Source organism: Limulus polyphemus, unplaced genomic scaffold, assembly GCF_000517525.1.
Source record: "Limulus polyphemus unplaced genomic scaffold, Limulus_polyphemus-2.1.2 Scaffold806, whole genome shotgun sequence".
Taxonomy (NCBI): Eukaryota; Metazoa; Arthropoda; class Merostomata; order Xiphosura; family Limulidae; genus Limulus; species Limulus polyphemus.
The window spans coordinates 316,155-328,727 of NW_013666416.1; the positions used below are offsets into that span (position 1 = coordinate 316,155).

The 12,573-nt window shown below is 37.6% G+C and overlaps 1 protein-coding gene across 11 annotated transcripts in view; it reads right to left on the reverse strand.

Annotated features, from left to right (window-relative positions):
• The window catches only part of LOC106460632 (coiled-coil domain-containing protein 157-like), a 58,041-nt gene that overhangs the window by 26,201 nt on the left and 19,267 nt on the right, over window positions 1-12,573 (reverse strand). For 10 of the 11 annotated variants that reach the window (XM_022387398.1, XM_022387399.1, XM_022387403.1 and 7 more), the window contains one exon: window positions 143-569. In XM_022387398.1, coding sequence (XP_022243106.1) covers window positions 143-569 — 427 coding nt within the window. The remainder of the gene's footprint in view (window positions 1-142; window positions 570-12,573) is intronic. The other variant, XM_022387402.1, reaches the window with a different exon arrangement.

The window sequence follows — 12,573 nt, forward strand, 5'->3', positions numbered from 1 at the left end:
ACATTATGACAAAGGTTTTATGTCCAAAATGTCTTTCTGATATTAAATGTCTAACACCTCATACAAACACGTAGAATAATTGAGCCTGTTTAACTACTTCTTGGCATTCTGGTCATCCTTAACCTAAAGCGCAGTAAAACACCTTTTTCTGATTCTGCATCTAAAATCTTCTGTAACTCTTCAACAGTCTTATGGTGTACCTTCTTCAAGTTTTCTAAATAAGCTATTTTCTTTTTTAACTCCTCTTCTAACTCCAATGCTTTTTTCTGGTAGTAAGTTTTATCTTTGTCTTTGCATTCGGACTCCTCATTCAAAGTTTTTATTTTGGAAATTAACAAGTTCATTTTCTCAGCAACCTGCCAACATGTGAAAAACATGCTTTGAGGACCTTCATTTGCAACTTTCTGAGTAGTAACATTATTTTCAGTCAATGAATTATTGCCATGTAATATCTTTAGTATTTCACAAAGATGATTAGAATTAGGGCAGATGAAATTTTCTGTTTGTATTTCTTGGCTTGCCACTGATGGTTCAAACTTTGTACATGTTAATGTCCCATAAGCTTTCACCTACAAATGGAACAATACAGTAACAATTAAGGAGTAACAATAACAAGTTCAGTCCTATTAAAAAATTCAAACCATTAAAATGACTTTTTCAGCTTTATTCTTATGCCAAAGCTAACATAATTGAAACAGTAGATAATAAAGCACAAAGTCTGAAACATGATCACTTCAATGAAAGTACGTGAAAATTGATCAATGCACAATGTAACACTTTACAACTGTGGTAACAAGCCAATGTCCAGTCAGTTAAATTTATTGTTACAATACATGGTTTATAAATCAATGGTGATAAAGTGAAATACTACTGATACTGGCCATGTATATTTTAACTTCAGTTAATATGCAAAATAGGAGTAGGAGCAGAAATTAAGTAATTGTATAAAGTTAGCATACAGGTTGCTTTGGGTGAGGGTGAGAATGTGTGTACACAAGGGTGCACAGTAGTAATGACATCAGGGCTATAGATACTGGTTTAGTAATTGAATCAACCCAAGTGAACTTAGTGACAAGAAAATATAATTATTTAGAGGTTGAGATACAACTGTGATATTCATAGTGTAAATAATTTTTGTACATAGTTTGACTTGATTTGAATACATTACTTTAAAACAAGTGGAGTGTGTGCTGTCCATTTATTGTTGAATTTATCACCAACAAGTCACAGACACCTACTGTTGAAGAGTCCTCAGCCCACTCATACATAAAACCCTGACAGAGCATAACAAATTGAATAATAGTTTTAAAGATAATTCTTTCAGATTTAAAGATAAATGTGGTAAATTCAAGAATAGGCTTAGTTTCTATTATTCTAACAGCATTAAGAACAAAATGGATGAGTTAGGGCCCAAGCTGAAATAGAAATACTGAAATTTTGTTAGATTTGAAGAATACCGATAACAGGATTTATTTTGAATGTCCATGGTATAAATCATTTACTATCACAGACCTTTTTAGAAAGAAGAGTGGTCTGTTAGGATTAAAGGCATAAAAAATGGTAGTTGAGGAGCTTGAGTCTATACAAGTTAGAATAAAGAGTTTCAAGGATACTAAGATTTTATTTGGTAATGAGGTTAATGAGAAATTGTATAATGAAATCAGGATTGCTACCAATACAAGTACTAATGAGATTTTAAACTCATTGACTGGAACTGTACTTTGACAAATATTGAGGGAGAGAGATTTATTTAAGTGATTCTGGATGGTTTTCTAAACCAAATGGTCAGAGAGTCAACCAGAAGGAATTATTACATTTTAGATTTATCATTAACCACTAATGCTTGCAAGAGTTGAGGAAAGGGAACATTTGGATAAAAGTGATTATTGCATAATTAGGTTTGATGTTTTGTTACATGTTGAGATAAAAAGATGTGAGATCTTTATTTCTAATTTTTAAAAAGACAATTTTAGGCCATGAAACAAGATTAATTTATCATCAGTGAATAAGGAAAATGAGTTAAAAGATGATGTGACACAGATATAGGATATATTTGAAAATAAGTTGCTTTTAATTCAAGACAGCCATGTTAATAAAAAGAGAATAAGGATAACAGGGATAATCAAACCTAATTGGCTTTCTATAGACATAAAAGAAAGAAAATCTGGGATAAATGTCATAAATTTAGAAAGTTTAAACAGCTGGTTGATAATGTTAAAACTAACAGCAAGGATTCTTTTATGTAAGCTAAAGGTAAAAAAAAAAGAGGTTAAAATGGGAATTGGTACCTTAAAAGATATTGGTGGCAAAATTTTGTTTAGAGAGTGTAAAATGGATGAACCTTTAAACATTCTATTCTCTTCTGTTTTTACAAAAGAAGAAATGAGCAATATTCCTGACACTCAGCTACTATTTTATGGGAAAAACTGGAATTGACCTGAAACATATATATATTATTCCTTTGGTTTTAAATAGTACTACTGAGAGACTGAAAATAAACCACAGCTAGATAACATAATTGACCTGCTCTATTTCATTTTTGGCAGGTCAGTAGACATTGAACAGCAGCCTCAAGATTGGAAAGTTGCCAATGTTACTCCTATTTTTAAATGGGGTAAAATTAAAGGCTAGTTAGTCTTACTTCTGTAGTGAGTAAAATTCTAGTTTCATTAAAAAAGCTCTACAAAATCAATTATTAAAATATGTTATCATAAATGAAAGCCATGAATTCACCAAATTTAAAAGAAATCTTATCTTTTTTGAGGATTTTACTTAATTATCTGGACAATGAAAAGTGAGAAATTGGTGGACAGAGGTTTTCAGAAATCCCATCATAGAGATTGAGGAAAGACTAATTAATTTGATTGTAAGGTGTTTTGATAGGAGAAAGCAAAAGTTTGATATTAATGGAGTCTAGTCAAACTTCATCCTTTCCACTAGTGTAGTGTACAGGGTCAGTACTTGGGCCTTTGTCTTTTCTTATTAACATTAATAATATTGATAGGGGAATAATTAATAAATAAGTTAAGTTTGCTGATTACATTAAACCCTTCGGGTATTTCTAAATGTGATGAGTATGGTGATGTATTACAAAATATCTTTGATCAATTAGTAAGTTGGGAAAGTCTTTGTCAAATGACTTCTAATTATAGTAAGTGCAAGGTAACAGATTAGGGTTTTCATAATGGATCACACATTTAATAGATATGGGAAGTAACCCTCTCAATAATGTGACAGAAGAAAAGGGTTTTGACACTGTGGTGGATAAGTCAGATGAGGTACTCAAGCCATCAAGGCAGTGCTAAGTTGCTAGTAAGGTGTATTTATAGACATTTTTATTACAAGAAAAAAAAAATCTCTTTACAAATCACTAGTTTAGCCTCACTTGAAATACTGTGTTTTGGTCTCCTTATCTAAGAAAGAAAACTGACTTCTTGGAAAGGGTTCGGATAAGGGCTATTAGGATTATCTTAAGGATTGAAAAGTTATTTTACAGTGATAACTTAAGATCTTAAATTTATTTTCTCTTGAGAAAAGACAGGTAAGAGGTGATCTTACTGAAGTACATTTACAGATTATATCCAGGGATTGACAGTGTGTTATTTTCAGACAAATGGATTTCCCAAAAGAGTAAAGTAAGTAGATCCACTATACACTTTGGGATGTTTGGCAAGATAAATTGTAAAGTATTACTGAGTTCCATTAAAACTAAGTCTATGCTAAGAAATAAATGGGCTAGGTAAAAATTATGATATAGAATGGAAATAATCTGTATTCATATTAGCTCATGATGCTCATCCATCAGGAAATCTCAAGATCAGTCTGTTAACAGATGTAGTGCTGTTAGCTATAGTGAGCTATCCCATGTCTAATGCACTAGCAAGGTGAGGGTCATACAAACAATATATTGGTCAAGTGACATTTCTAAGGGTTTTGTGAGTGCTCATGCTCTATCTCGGCCATAGATGATATATCCCTAACACAGTTGAATTCCACTTGTTCAAGAGTTCAGCTAAGTTCATAGATCCAAAAAAGGGTCTTAACCACTCAATACAATCATGACATGTTCTAAAATTATTTCAGAGGTGGCATCATAAAAACTATACCTTTGTCAAGTGACATTCATATGGGTTTTGCATTCACTCATTCTCTATATCACCCATAGAATATATATATCCCTAACACTTGTGAACCTTCTCAGTCAGCCAAGCTTCAGTAAGTCCCCACTTGACCAATACCTTTATGTATAGCTGTGTTGCCTTCTGTCATTCCCACTGGACAACAGCCAAACACAACTTATCTTTCGACCTATTCTCATTCCCTTTACTATTGTTGGCTCAGCTATCACACGAATACAGCCTGATTCCAATAGGAAAAAATGGTGGTTGAGACTACAATACTAGTTCTTACACATGAGCTGACTTAAGTTAGGTGATGTAACCTTTACTTTTGACTATTAGATTCTACTAATATATATATACATTGTATCTCCTTAGGAACTTTATCTAGTTACAAGTTTAGTACTAGCTCGGTGAGACATAAAATGTTTCACCACACAGGTCTTACTTTCCACCTATAGCAGTACTCTCACAGCCTGCATTTTCATGCATTACAAATGTATCTTGTACTGAAACAATGTTCAGATAATATTTAGAAAACTGTGTGCTTAATGTTGCTATTCAGGAATTGTTTCAACTCTCACATGGTGTCCTGGATTAGGACATTCAATGAACACACAGGGTCTTACCATGTGGCAAAAAAATCTATCTGCATTTCTGTGTTGCAGGAATTGGCAATGTACTAGGACAAAGTCATATTCTTGCAAGATTGTTATCCAATGTGCTATCAGCCCTTCTTGATTTTTAAAGTTCATTATCCATTTCAGCAAACCATGTTCACTCTGAAGGTGAACCTTCTACCATATACGTAGTGTCAACAGTGCTTTACAAAGACCCAAGCTACAAGCAGTTTTTTCCTTGTTGTACACATGTACAGTATCTGCATTCCGCACCAGAAAGCGTACTCTAGCAGATTCAATTACACATTCTACTCTGTCTTGCAACTGTGATAAAACTGCCTCAATCCCTCCATCCCTTGCATTGGTGTCCAACAGGAACTTCATGTCTTATTGTGAATATGCCAGCTTTAGGGATCAGAATGCTTGTTCATACTCCTCACTCCATCCAAAGTGCATCTCAATTTTGGTAAGAACAGACAATGGTTCTCACCAATAACTTTAATGTAAAACCATTTATGCATAATGTTAATTTATTTAAAAAACAAATTGAAAAATAATGGTTATCTGGACTGGTTTAGTAAAAATTATTTTTTTACTTTTTTATAATAAATATGAAACTATATTAAGGGTTAAGCTCTCGTTCAAGAAGAATACATTATGGAAAATTTAGAGAGCATTCATTACTTGGATTAAGTAGCTAATTGTCACTTTTAGAATAGTTCAGTATACTGGGGCAGAAAGACCATCTTCATGTAGCTGGGCTTGTCTCAGCATAGCCGGTTTATGCTTGAACAGTAAGGGTCTCTTACTTTGGTTAACATCAAATAAAATGGTGGAGGTTGGAAGTTCTGTAGAAATTAAGGGTGGCTTAATTCTGCTATAAGAATATTATATTATCATTATCTATGACATCAATTAAAATGGTGGAGGTTGGGAGTTTTACTATATTAAAGTTATTTCCAGGTATTAAGGGTTACTGTCTTCCCACAACTGGCTGCAGACAGCGAAAGGCAGTTGGAGTTGAGACGTTGTGGGTTCAAGCACTAAACTCCTAACCTTTAACTGATTTTCCTTAGTTGTTGGCAAGTTTTTCCTTGGCATTTGGATTTTGCCTGATAGATGGAATATCCACAACTCATTTGGATGCTATGACCACAGGCATTATCATTCATGATTTAAGGATGACAGCAAGGAATGGTAGCAGAGGTGTAGTTTTGAATTTCAATTTTATTATGTTGTTTCTGGTTTATATATATATAAAAGATAAAAAAAGGTGGTATATAGATACACCACTGGATAAGCGGCCAGTGGGCTTACAGAAACACTCCATCTCCACAGTGAGTGTTATAAAAGTATACAGATATATTTCTAAGATATAAAATTCAGCATATGTGACCAGGCCATACCTGCCACCAGTTGAGATCCTGAAATATGATGCATATCAATGAAGTACGATAAAAAAAAGATGACTTACCAGAGTCAAAGGTGAACAGACGTGCAGAATTGCCACAAGACGAAGACAATACCTGCCCAAGGAAGACAGAAAAAGAGTGATGAATGTATTGGGAGTTGTCCGGATATCAGCCTGAATGATCTCTTCCAAAACATGGAGGTGTCGTGCAGCTGAAGACTTAGTTAAATGACGAATTTGACGTTAAGAAAAAATATGTAGATGGCAACCTGTCAGGGTCTCATCAAAATATGCAAGTTGATGATACAGTGGAATGCCATGGAACAATTAGACAGGAATAAGAAAAACAAAAGGAGGCAGTACGAGCCAAATAACATAGCAGGGAACAAACTAGACAAAGTAGATGATCCAGATCCAAAAGGGAATACAGGTGGGAAAAGGTAAAACAACCTTCCCGGGCAGCTGATAGCCCAGGAAGGAATGTCCGATCCCCATAATGAATAACGTATGAAGAATGGTAAAGGATGGCATAAATATTGTAACAATGATGACTGCATTCCAGGAGGGGGAGGATTTAAGCCTTAAGGGAAAAATGGTACAAGGAACAAATTGCAAGGGGTTCAAAGGGAGAACCTGACAGGACATGAAGAACAACACTGAGATCCCAAAATGGCAGAACAAAGAAATGTGGCAGATGGACCAGACAAAAGAAACAGAAAAACCTGGGGAAGAAAAAGGTTTTTGGAAGTGGGAGAACAGAGGGTGTTTGACAAAGCAGCTCTATAAAGAGCAACAATAGAAACAGATGAACCCTGATCAAACAACCAGATGAAGAACTGGGACAGGTAAAGAACATAAGTACAGAAAGGTAAGAAGCCAAGGGAAATAGAAGCGAGACCTATGCCTCTGGTACATAGACAAGGAGGAAAGGCAAATGGTATAGGCAAGGAAAGATGCAACATGAGGGGTGAGTCCCTGAGGTGAGTCATGGGTCTGGACAAAAGTCACTCCGAAAGATGGAGTGTGGTAATATCGGGCTAAAAAAAACGTCAAATCACAGTTGACAGAAGAGCAAGCAGGAAAGAGAAAAGGGCAGGGTCTGTTGCTCCAGTAAGGGCCAGAGCAGAGGGAACTATGTCTGAGCCAGCCAATCTGGACCAACCAATAGAACACAACAAGGATTGGTCTAGGTAAAAGAAAAGATTCAGAAGAAGAGTCAGGTCAGAGGGTAGGTATATAGGTGAAGACCCTTCCAATCTTGACTGAAAGCATCCACCCACAGAGCTGAGGGGTGAAGAATTTGAGACCAAAAAGGAAGTTTGGTATTCCAGTGAATGGGAAACACATACACATATGTGTTGTTCCCTGTTGAGAACACAGCTACAGAAAATGGGAAGATGAAGAGACCATACTGTGGAGAACCTGGTTGGGACATGATAAGAAATTGGGCACAAGATTTATAAGTCGGGGAACATGACATGCCAGAATAGTCATGTTGTGGTCATAGGGCTAGTACACGAAATACAGAGTTTAAACAGACAGAGAACAGTAATTGGTTCCCCTTGCTTGGTCATAAAGTTGATGACAGTGGAATTGTCAGAATGAATCATAACCACTTTTCCCTGCAGGAATGGGAGGAAAGGATACAGAGTCTGATAAACTGTCATAGGTTCCAGGATGAGTAGCCTTCATGACTGACTACTGACACAAGAACTCTAGGGTACCAAGGAAATTAGGGGTGGTCCAAGGGATCATGAGGGAATTTCTACTAGTCTAGAAGTATCCAATGAAGGGAATGCATGTGTGCCCAACCCAAGGAAATGGGCACATCCAAGGAAGCCCACATCCCCAAAATAGAGAGAAACTCAGAAGCAGAGAAAGAAGGAGAAGGTATAGCAAACTGACTGCCTGTTCAGTATCATGGAGCCAAAGTCTAGAAGGCTGGGCTTGACTGAGAAATAACGTGAAGAGAATCCCCAAATGAATAAGATACTGTGAGGGTAGTAAAGGACTTCTCCAACATAAAAAGAAACCTCACCCAAGAAGCTTCTCAAAGAAGAAAATGGGTGAGTGACTGACTGGTCATGGAACGAGGTGAGCAGAAGCCTGTCATCCATGAAACAGTGAGTCTGAAGACCCAGTGAGAGAAGATAATGTGCAAAAGAGTGTACCACTCCACAAAACAAATATGGAGCTGAAGAAAGACAGACTGAGAGTGCCCAGAACTGGAAGGCAGAACCCACTTAGAGAAACTGAAGAAAAAGAACGTGACACTGAGGCAGAAAACTCACTGAAGTGAGAGATAGGACTCCATGGTGACACAAGGCATCTCCGGATAAGTATACAGCCAGGACAAATCAATGATGGAACTCTAAACTCTCATGTATTTGGAGACAAAGAAGAACAAGAGTAAACTCCTGGCTGAGTGGGCACCACCCAATCGATAGCTCCTTTGTGTAGTAGGAATCGAAGAGTCTTAGTAAGACAACTGGACAAGGAGGAGTGAAGGAGATCTGGGAAGTGGGTAGAGGGGGAGCAAAACGGAGGTCAGAAACCCCCAAAGAGAAACCATATTAATAATGGAACTGTTCCAAAGCGTAGCCAAAAAGGCACACAAACTAAAGAATTTAAAGAAAGTACTCAGAACTAACAAAAACTTAGAAACGTGTAGAGTCTACAAATTACATAAAAATAACAAACCTGTAAAACTATGAAAATCAACCTAAAACATAACACAATAAGTAACACCTAAAGTACAAAACCACTAAAGGGACAGAGAAGACAAAGAACAGAGAAGGGACAAAGAACTTACAGCTAAATAACACTAACAGAAAAAAATATTGAAATTTTAAACAAAATTAAAGAAACTCCAAATGCAAGTTTGAAACTAAACTAAACTAGATACTAAAAGAAGTATAAAATTCGAAATTACCCACCACTGAGCAGAGAAGACATGAATGATGTAAATTACCGAGTGCAGAAATTTAATATTTTCCTAAATTGAAAATGTATTTCCAATAATACTTACCTTCACTGACACTTATAGCTATTACTCGACCATCAGGATTTCAATCGTTGCCCATTTAAGCATTGGTCTGATTTTTTCTTGCTTGTTCGTCTTTTATACCCCACTCAATTGCCCTTGGTGATATACTCTTCAGTCACGTCAATGCACCCTCTATCCTGGTACTGTATATAAGCACCTCATTCTGATAATTTTATCCCTTTTTTTGAGACTGACACTATCTCTGTCTCTTACACTGGCTGTTAGTGGGAAGGAAGGAAGGAAAGGAGAGTGTCAGCAGAGGTAAGTATTATTGGAAATACATTTTCACTTTAGAAAATGTTAGCTTCCAAAACATACTTACCACTCACTGACACTATAATCCCACATTGAGAAGGTGTAGGATCTGATGAGGGCATTATCCAAACAGAAAGCATTTGCATGGATCATGGGTAAGAGTGGTACCCGAGTGGGGGAACTGCACTACACCCAGAACAGGTATGCTCTTAACTCAGAACATAATTATTGTATCAAGGCTGGAAATTGTAGATGAGAGATTATCACTATAAGTCATCCCATACCAGATAACTGAGGTTCCACAACTAGGGGTTGGAGGGTTCTTGGTTGCTATATTCCACCTTTGTGGCTAAGGCAATTGGACCGCAACATTATATAGATAGGTAATTGATCAGGCTCGGCATGGCCAGGTGGTTAGGGTGCTCGACTTGCAATCTGCAGATCGCGGGTTCGAATATCCATCCCACCAAACATGCTTGCCCTTTCAGCCATGGGGCATTATAATGTGATGGTCAATCCCACTTTTCGTTGGTAAAAGAGTAGCCCAAGAGTTGGCGGTAGGTGGTGATGACTAGCTGCCTTCCCTGTAGTCTTACACTGATAAATTAGTGATGGCTAGTGCAGATAGCCCTCGTGTAGCTTTGCACGAAACTCAAATAAACAAGATAATTGATCCAAACCAGCCTTTAGCCATAGAGTGATGCTTTCCTAACTATTGAAATCACAACGAGAAAGTAAGCATCACTCAAGCAGACAAACTTTCTCATCCACCTGCAGAAGTCTGAAAGGCAACAACCCATGCTCAGAATGACAGGATTATGTGTGCCTTACTCAACCAAAGGAACAAAACTTGAGCAGTTTGGAATTATGAGCATTCATTCTCACTCTCCAACCGAGTGGGCAAGGAGTCTTCCACTTGCCCCAGAATTATGGAGAGGACTTGGATCACTGTGCTCGACCAAGGACCCAAAATGGGTCAACACCCTGTTTGGAATTACGAGGAGATAGTGGATCTCTTTCCATGAACAATATACTAAACTGATATTGATAAAAAACAAAAAACATACACACCCCAACTAAACTGGTATTATAAGTAGGATCCCACATAGGCTGCTGCCATTCCTATCAACATCTGGGAAAGACATCCATGGACCCAGGTAGAAGAGCCCCAAACTTTGCCCTCTTCTCCAAAAGTGGAGGGAAACACTCGAACACCCCAGTAACTGGAAATTGGGTGTGGTGAGGACTACATAACTCCACTAAAAGAATCTGGGGAGTAAGGTGCATTGGGGAGTCCTGAGGAACAGTACTCTGGAAATAGTGCAATAGGTGAACCAAGTTCCCTAAAACTTTAAAAGCAAGTCGACCCCAATTTATTCAATCCAATGATGAGCATGGATGGGCAGGATCCCCTTATGCTTTACTCATGATTGTCCATGAGTGGCAGTCCAGTTAAAAAAAATGGAAATACCATCTATTGAGCTCCTAGATGGTCTTATGGAACACTTTAATCCTACAACCTGTAGTAAGTATAGTTAAATTGGTTGATAGTGCAGAATTGTATTGATAAAATCACAGCTGTCTGGGCAACACTTGCAACAGAGTGGGATCCAGTGAAAAAAAGAGATAACTGACCCTGGAAAGTAAAGATACATGAAGAGAAGAAGAAAATTACTCACCCCTCCTTATAATCTAGCAGATGTGGTCAAAACAGCCACGGGGGTAGTCGAAAACCTCAGAAGAAGAAATGCCAGATGGTGTAAAGAATGGGAGAGAAAAGTATTTGGAGAAGTCTACATATCAGCATGCAGAATTATCTCCAACAGATAATTCTAATGGGGAGCTAAAGACATATAAATGTGATGAATCTGGTGATATGTGACTCTCAGAAGTTTCCTCACCTGTAAAGAAAGTCCAGAATAAGCAATATGGATCAATTTGAAAAAAACACTTCGTCAAAGTAATTGGGGATAAATTTCGGAAAACTGAAGGATCCCAATGAATAAAGAGTCGAGTTTCATCACATCAAAAGGAGCTAGTGAGAGCCACATAATGCCTCAGGGCTCTGACAAGACATACCAAATGATCTGTGTCCAATAAGTCATAGAAGTGAGAAATAACCGGGAAAAGAATTGGTGAGAAGGATTTATCCCCTTCCCTGGCTGCTAGAGTCTTAGGAAGAAAGGACCTATCAGGGACTATCAGGGCAGAAGTGGAGTAATAAATAGTTCTGTGCACCTGTAGTGCAAACAACTCTGATCTATGGCATCCACATACCAGCAGCAACAAAAAATACCCTTTAAAGGAAAGATGGTACAAGGTATATGAGGCTAAAGGCTCGAATGGATGTCGAGACAAAGCATGTAATACCACCCAAATATCCCATTGGGTAATTGAAAAGGCTGTGTGGGATGAAAGACTCTATACGATTGGAGAAGGCCAGATAGTAATGGGGATTGAAAACTTTCAGATGTTTAGAATAATGAAAAGTAGTTGATAAGGCTGCCTTATATAAAGCAACCTAGACGAAGCTAGACCCAAATCAAGAAACCAGGTCAAAAAACGAGATATGGTGGGTATGTTTAGGCGAAGTGGGTCCAATCTCCTCGTGACACACCATTAGATATAAGTGTACCATTTCCATTGTGGGTCTATGGATAGATTGAAACAAAACCCCAATGCTGTGCAAAGGACAGTTCCATACATGAAGTTTGAGTTTGGGAATGTCTGGGTGTAGAATGTTGTATCCAGGTTGCCTCAACAAAGATCTCCAGAGAGGTAGTGGCAGAGGTAGATACTACTGAAGATACTGAGATGAGGAAACCATGGTTAGGCTGGCCAATCTGGAGCTAGCAAGAGCATTCAACAAGGAGTGGATCGAATCATAGCCAGAACTCTAGGTAATAGACGAATTAGGGGAAAGGCATAGAGGTTGCAATCTTGTCCAATACTGACTGAATGCATCTATTGCCAAAGTCCTAGGGACCAAAACGCCTGATAGTTCCAATGACTGGCAAGTGCGTCAATTGTAGGAGTCCCAAACTGAGACCAAATCCACTGGAAAACCTTACAATGGATCATCCATTTGGACGGAAGAAATCAGTTGGGCAGAGACATGTTATC